The sequence below is a fragment of the Exophiala oligosperma genome (genome assembly GCF_000835515.1).
Source record: "Exophiala oligosperma strain CBS 72588 unplaced genomic scaffold supercont1.4, whole genome shotgun sequence".
NCBI classification, from domain to species: Eukaryota; Fungi; Ascomycota; class Eurotiomycetes; order Chaetothyriales; family Herpotrichiellaceae; genus Exophiala; species Exophiala oligosperma.
In genome coordinates, this window is record NW_015622821.1 from 1486555 (window position 1) to 1494836 (window position 8282).

The 8282-nt window shown below is 47.4% G+C and overlaps 1 protein-coding gene across 2 annotated transcripts; it reads left to right on the top strand.

The window, feature by feature from the left end:
• The first annotated feature begins 1288 nt into the window (after positions 1-1288).
• PV06_04670 lies at positions 1289-4979 on the top strand. 2 transcript variants are annotated; one of them, XM_016405591.1, is made up of 5 exons: positions 1289-2068; positions 2119-2214; positions 2266-4090; positions 4139-4265; positions 4314-4979. In XM_016405591.1, exons 1-5 carry the CDS (start codon positions 1802-1804, stop codon positions 4408-4410), a joined length of 2412 nt encoding a protein of 803 aa, XP_016263797.1. In that variant the 5' UTR covers positions 1289-1801; the 3' UTR covers positions 4411-4979. The 2 variants fall into 2 exon arrangements, with proteins under 2 accessions (XP_016263797.1, XP_016263796.1); XM_016405590.1 differs by having other exon boundaries at positions 2266-4265.
• Positions 4980-8282: the final 3303 nt, after the last annotated feature.

Sequence of the window (8282 nt, forward strand, 5' to 3'; positions counted from 1 at the left end):
AACTCAGGAACCGACCACGCTATGCTTAATCACTAACCGTTTCCTGCCACCAGATCGATTTGAACCCAAGCCAGGAACTTGGTCGTTGGACCCTGTTGTCTGATATCGGCAAAGGCATAATTTCGGTAGAAATGTTATATTCCAACATCTGGCTATCAGGGCGGTACGGAGTAAGACCAGAGTACAATACAGGTACGGAGTAAGGAGTACCTCCTTGCAAAATACAATCGAAGAGCGAGTTCCGAATTATCTGCACGGGGTTGTTATCATCGGTGAAGCGGAATCTAGAAATTTGACACCTGAAGCTCATCGAACATTCTGGCACAGATCGGAATGTTGTCGTGTGAGTATTCAAGATGCAGAGAAATTTGAATTGGTTCTTCTACCCGTCACTTTTGCCTGATTTCTACGAGTACTCTTGCTTTCAGAATGGAATTGTCTTCCACACCCCTGGTTCTATATAACAATGAAAGCATTTCGAAGGGTAACTTACCTACTCCGTAGACGGGTTATTAATCTTCCCCCTCTTCTGCCGCTACTACTGCACAAGACATACATAAGCTGCATCTCGGAAATCGTTACCTCCAATCTTGGCCAACAAGAGGCTCTTACTGCTACAACATGTCCCACTGAAGCGCGCAACATGTGATATTCATGCCTTTTTGTACTGGCACAAGTCATGTATGCATTGTCGACGTTCACCTCTTCGGAAGGCCGGCATCCAAGACCTGGCCAAGCATTGGTGAAGGGACCATCAGCTTTTGGTCGTTTGGGCTTTTGTGTGAGGCAAGGTGGACAAAAAGAATTACATGGAATGTTGTGTTCTTACTCCGTAACGGCTAGAATATATTGACCTTGCTCCGGATGTTTTGATGAACAGCACTTTAAAATAAACAAATCCGCTGCAAGAGACAACGGCTTATCTTGTGGTGTTTCTTCCGGCCAGCACTGCACAAATAGCTGCTTGTACGGAGTACCTACCTAGGTACCTGCCCGCGGTGAATGGAGTATGCAGAACTCAAATGCTGGGTACGTGGACGACGGAGAATGAGACACCGATAGCAGAGATATGGAAAAGCACCGTCGCCAACCAGCAGCTCGCTAAAGCGCCACATCTGCGTCATGAATTTTATAGCCAGAAAATCTGCCCTCCGCTATGGTGAGCCTGGCCCTAAAAACCAAGTTCCAGGCCAAAGGACAGCGATAACTCCGGGCACCAAGCCCCAAGAGGTTTAACTGGAACCAAGCTACGGGCGTCCCCAACCATGCCTAGGTGAATCCTTCCCCACTGATACGTTGCCCGCTAAGCGGACTGCAACATTCCCACACCTGCCGTTTCACCTTGAATTGACGAATCGCACTTGCTTGGCCACGCATGTTCAGGTGATGGGATTTCTGCCACCCACATGTCTCTAGCTAATGCTCAGTAAGGTAAGGAAGATATCGTTGACACCAGGCCGGCAAGATACTTTTTCGTCCTCGCCGTCATTGCTGCAGTCCATTGACTTCCGGTCGCTTGTTTTTTTTGTGCTCTACTACCAGAACCTCGCTCGGCGTATCAACGACCTTCACCGTCACTCGGTTTGGCCTCACCACACTGGCCATATCGTCCTCACGCCCTCGCCTGGGATCCCCGGTCAACCCGCCTCTCCCGCCCGCGAGAAAAAGCTCCGTCGCATGTGCATGTGTCCACAGTCATTACATACCTCCACGAGCAGCATTCCGGCGCATTTGACCAGGTCAATTGCCATCACACCTAAGATCTTAATGGTTGATACATAGAGACACACATCCGACCACAATGCCCTTTTTCAGAGACCTCCGCAGGCGCTCAAGGGCGAGCTTCCGGACCTCCGACTCTTCAACGGATTCCAATGGTACAGTTCCAACTGCGAAGTCGTCGTCGACGCTCAATTCTGCCGGAGGAAGCACGACACCGCCGTCTACATACCATGCCAATGGCTCTACATCCAATGTGCTGCCCGCCGCAAAGACGAACGGAGACACTCCTCCAATCCCTCAGCGACCTAACGTCATGGTGCCCCCATCGAACCGCAACAGCATGATAGTATGGACCGTTAAAATTCTACACCTGCGGGTAAAGCTAACAAGCCGCAGACTCTATCGCCGTCGGTCTCGAATGGGGCAATGCGCGTCCCTCCACCTACTTCTGCCTACGCTCCAAGAATCACTTCGATAATGGATAACTCGGTGGTATGAAAAACAAAGATGAACTTGACGGACAACGGCTCACAAATGCGTTAGGTTTATCAAAAGGTGCTTTTGGTGAGCGGTGAGATTGGAGATCCGAACATGAAAGCCCTGGATGGCAACTTGACGGTCCATCACGATAAGGACGGACAGGCTTTCCCACCCACAAATTGGCCAGTATCAGATTCCTATTTTAAAGCTCTGGTGTATCTGTCTCCCGGGTGGAATAAGATACGATTCGATTTCACCTCCCCCAAACTCAGCTCCATCAGCAGCGCTTCCGCGCCGACAGCACATGCCTCGTATATAATGTTGAATTACCTACCCCTAACCAGCGCACCACCTCTCCATTTGGTCATCCTTGCAGGCAAGGATTCACCCTGCACATACGACGCAGTTCCACACCGGGCACAAAATGAGGGCAATGATCTGTCTATGGCTATCAGAAAATTTCGAATGGCTGCGCATTTGTGGCAGGCATTCACGGCGGAACAAATGTACAGATACAAATTTGGACGAAGATGCTTCAGATTCGATGAAGAGTGGCAAACAGGGACACTGTCGATGCGTGATTGGGCAACAGGCCAGATGAAGAATGAAACTAGGGTGCATGTGGTCCGGTCGGACAAGACTACTGCAGAGCTGCGAGATCTACAATATGCACAACAGCATTCTCCAGCAGCCCAAAAAGGAGAACTATATTCAATCGCCGCAGAAGCTGTCAAGAAGTACTTCAATATTCGGCCCGGGCAAAAGCAATATGTGGCATGCCTCCTACTTGATTCTCACTGGGATCCCGAGGCAAACACCATCCGCGGGCATGCCGCGTTAGGTGGAACCAGCGACGAGCTCGGGCTGGCAATTTTTGGATCTCACGCCCTCCAGAGCTACCCATCGTGCATTGAGGAGGTCGTCCCAGCATTTATGGATTGCACAAAAACCGACACTCAATTTGTGGCAAACGATTGCAACGAGTCCGGAAGCAGTTGGGAAGCAGCAAACATCGGCATCGGTGCTCACTTGCACGAGGTCGGCCATCTATTCGGATGTCCCCATCAAACCACCGGCGTGATGCTTAGGGACTATGTGCGCCTCAATCGGACTTTTGTCAGCCGCGAAGCATATTCGACAAGGACCAAATCACCCGGGCTAAAGGTCTGTCGCCAGGAAGACGAATGTGGCTGGCATAGGCTAGATGTTCTCCGGTTCCGCTATCATCCATGCTTTCGGATACCAGGTGATGAACCTACTGCACAAGACGATAGTATCCAATACTATCCCATTGGCAATGGTAAGATCATCTGTTCAGCAGCCACCGGAATTGCCTTTGTGGAGCTCTGGCTCGAGGGCGATGACTTGTGCCGGTACTGGATCGATTTCACGAACACCGATTCTCGCAGCAGTCTCGCTAGGCAAGTGATACTGACAGAGAGCGACCTTCGCAGTCGCCTTCCAGAAGATAAGAAGAAGACCAAATTGGCTCTTGAAATCTTTTGTGGCGGTTCGAGGAAAGAGAGGATTGACGACATTGACATTCTTTTGTCCAAAAACAACGTTATCAATCTCCCGCATGTCCGACTAGCACCAAAACGAGACGAAGGATTGACCATGAACGCCTATAATGGTGTGAAGGGTCTGAGCAAATCGTTTGATTCCAGACCAGGTTTCAAGAGCAAAAGGCTCGGTCATTCGCAATTGGAAGGATCCAAACCAGAGGAAATAATCTTGGAAAGCACATGCCTCCAAACGAAGCTTTTGACCTCAGTCAAAGTATATTCCGGATATGCTCTTGATGGAATTGAATTCTGTTACGAAGATGGCCACAGTCAGCTGTTCGGGAAAAGAGGTGGTAAGCCAGGGGGTGATGAGTTCTTCCTTGGTAAGTCAACCACCAAGAACAAAGGGGCCCAAAATCTAATCTTGACAGACACACGACGGGGTGAGACAGTACTCGGATTTTATGTTCGTGCTGGGCTTTGGATTGATGGTATCGAGATTTTGACCAGCACTGGACGGAGGTCGGGGGTCTTTGGCAATGCCAATGGTGGTTCAGGGTATGTTTACTTGTCGCTTTCGAATACTTTCGCTAACCACCGTTCTAGACACACTTTAATGGCTCCCCGAGGTTACATGCTTGCTGGCATTTCAGGTACATGTGGACCATGGATAGACGGGTTTCAAATCATCATCACTCGGTGATACTCTCTGAGATACGATAGCCGTTAACATCATCATCTTCATCATCTTCATCATCGACAACGACAACAATCGAATAATGCCACCTCATCTGCAGAACGGCAATATCGCTACGATGGGGGGTGAACTCTACAGGTGGGAGGCATTCTCCAAGCAGGCGCAGCATCACAAAATGGGTCATGGTTATGTTCTCTCGGTTGATCATTTTAGGAGGCCGGTTTTCTACCTACGAACATGACTAGGCATACGACAAGTGGGAAGGTTGAATGGGCATAGGACCCCTACCAGGGTGAATTTAATCGTTGGGAGGGTTGAAGGCAACGCAATTGGGGATTAGATGTCTTAATAGACGGCAACGGGCTTGGTGATATCGAAATGATAGGCCTGTTGATATAATTTTGAGCATGAGGATACACGCAGAAATATGCACTGCACGCAATACTGGAATTTGAAGCACGTCAGCTTGTGGCTAAAGGGCTGACGGGTGGTGGAAGAAGGAGGTTTAACAACTTATGATAGGTATGAGTGAAACAATACTGATAATGAAAGGAATAATGATATGGTTGAGTGACTGATTTTGTGCTTTATATTCTGAGGGGATGTTTTTTTTGTGCATGAGAGCAACGTTGGTGATGGACCTTCGGTTTGGACAGGACTGATGATGGTACTGATTTGGATTTATGAATGATTTGAGGAAGAAAAGAGCTCGTCATTGTGTGGAAATGCGTACTGTATGTGCTTTTCTGTTTCATGCAGGGGTGCATCCCTGAGCCTCGACTCAAGTCGGTTTTTCGACACAGATTAGGGGGTCCGTGGCGGCGGGACAGTACATGGAAGTGAGGTTTTGACCGATGACGAAGGTGTTGGGACTGAAGGGGGGGACAGGGAACAGCCATATGTGCGGTTGTGTGTGGTATGTGGTATGTGTGTGCTATATATGTGATATCTTGTCAAGGGACTTTATCAACTTTTCCCGAGTTCAGATGGGATATGGCACAAGAGAGAGACTTTTGCTTCTCTTCAAAGAAAAGAGGCAACCATTGTTGAGTCGAGTCGAGAATTGTGTGCGTGTGTGAATGAATTTCTTCGCAATTGGGGCGCCCATGTGAGTACATAGTAGTGACTGATTGTTGCCATGTTTTTACCCTAGGAAAACTGTGTGTGTATGTGTATCAAGATTGATGATAATGGACGATATTTCCAATCAGAGTAAACAAACATTTCATACATGGGAAGCTATCTTGTATACCTTACCTAGTAAATAGGTAGGCAGATGGTCTGTTTCTCTACAGGAATATCACTGTTTTACAAAGTAGATGGATACCTGAATGGTAAACAACCTCACCTGACGAGACATGTTCTTTTGTCGTTTTATCTTGCCCATCTCGCTGGATGACTCTCCGAAATCAGTTTCGTTACCCGAGTCATTAATCCGGTACTCATTTCCTTCTTGCTCACTTTTTCATCTCTGCTCCATGGGTGATATTCAAACATCAACGTACAGTGAGGTGGCTTACCAAAACAGTCCTCGAGCGGTCAATACCTTAGGTAGGTATTGATAGAAGCCACCTCTTTTTTTTCTCTTCGTTTTGGTCACTGTACGTAAAAAAAAGTCGTCAATCACTCTTACCCATCAACCCCGGTATTATTTCAATAATTCCTACTACTATTGATATATGATGTGGCATCTTCAATCACAATATGGCATGTGTATTGTTTATCGTGATCTACATAAGATATGTAGAGATTTGGGGGGGTGGAGAGGACTTTTGACATAAAGATCTCAATAGTGAATGATTAGGATGGTCTCACGGACAGCTGAGGTTGCTACTCCTACTTGACACATACACACAAACACACACACTCACGCACATATCCACATAGTCAGTGTCGATGTCAATAATGTCAGTGTCGTGAGAGTTGTTGAGATACTACGTACACAGTTTAGACCCAAAACGACTTTCCTCAAGGTACAAAGATCAACATGTACGATTATACGAGAGAGAGTACGGAGTTACACAGTACGGAATAATTTCGTCCGGTTATTGCTGCACAGTGTGCAGAGTTTACTGTTTGTCGCCCACTGAAACAGATAAGTAAAGTATATATATATCCAAAGGCAAATCATAAGATGGTCAAGTTGTGTTTACAGTGTACATACAATATAGTAGTACCTAGGCGCTTTCTGCTGAGCACAACACAGATTGGTAGAGTACTGTAGTTGTAGAGTACAGCAGGAGTAGCAGCTATTTACTTGCCCCGGATATGAGGTCCGGGCGTTTCGATTTTTTTGGATGGAGACTTTTCCCATCAGACGGCGGACGGAAAGCTCGGACGGGAAGTATTATCATTGCGGGGCGTGACAATAATAATATCCGAAATGGATCCTTTTTATCTTCTCGCCAGGGAGAGTGGGTTGGTGTGTTGGTGGGTGGGTACTGTAAGAGAAATCATTATGAAGGCTCAAACCAAGGATCAGACTATAGTATTGTGAATCGGTCTTCTCTAGAATCAGAACTCGTAGATCGGGACATTATCATCATTGACCGACTTTTTGTGTATATTGTTGTTCTCTTGTCGACATGTTTACTGCATTATTGTGTGTAGATCTCAAAGTACTAGTTACTACCGTACTCGCACTGTACATACGGAGTACACACTTGTACGTACAGTGACCGTCAGTCTCCACCAATAGCTTCTAATTACGATCTCAGTCAAAAACCAAACCCAATCTTTCAGCTCGATTAGTCTCGACCGACCCTCATACGAAGGGACGACATATACTCCGTAGTTCTCAAAGGGTCTTTTCTTTTTTTTTCTCTCTTTTTTTGGCCATCTGCCGAATTTACTGTCCCAATGCTCGGACGCTCCGTTCAACAAAATAATCTTGGAACCGATACGCGGAGGTTATGATCGGCGGAGTGTGATACCACCCAAACGGGGGTCACAACCACCCACGGCCACTACGAGTTACGACGACGACGACGACGAGACAAGTCGGGTTCTAGAGCAGGACGAAAACGCCAAAAAGGTCAAGCCACAAACTCATGGCATGACTTGTCCGGGGCGATCGCAGCACGTTACGGGTAAATGATCAACAGTCGCCCTTGCGCGAAGGAGGCAGTATACTGTGGTACGCCACACTTCGAACGGGCAAAACGACGAGAGACGGGTGGGTTGACGCCACAGTGTGGCGCATGCACCACGTACCCTGTACATACATACTCTAATACCCGTAAGTATAAACTCTGTACTCCGCGAGAGATACTCGTAGTCCAATCACCGACAAAGAAACTCCACCAGACTTTAGTTAGGGCTTTATACGGATACTATCTTTCGGGTTCGGTGTTTTTGTGACCGCTTCGACGCTTGGACACTTGGGGGGAGGGGGGGACCTGTTGGCTAAACATGTTTCAGCTGGGGAGAGAGTCCGGGAAGTTTTCTGACTAGACTTTGGGCCGACTCCGTGAAGGAATTGGAACTTTTGTTTTTCTTTTGACTTTTTTTTCAACTCTCTTTTCTTGATGGTAACTAGTAAGTAGAAGTCCATACTCGTCACCCGTCCCTCTTCCTGCGTGCGCCAGTGGGACGGACGGACAGGCAGGGAATAACCCTACCCCCCCGAAAAAAACCAATAATGTAACGGCAGAGAAAAGTACGAAAATAGTGGTGGTTTATTTCTTTTCTGGACAAAGTCAAAGAACTATTAGGTGTTTGGAGAACAAAAAAGTGTGTTCTGGTCTGGGAGTCTATGGAACGGGGAACAGAAAACAAAAAAGTCAAAACATCGACAACGAAAACGAAAACGGCCGCCATGCGCGCCCGCTCCAAATCAGTTTTGGTTGGATTGAATTTACCGTCGTGGTGGTCGGGGG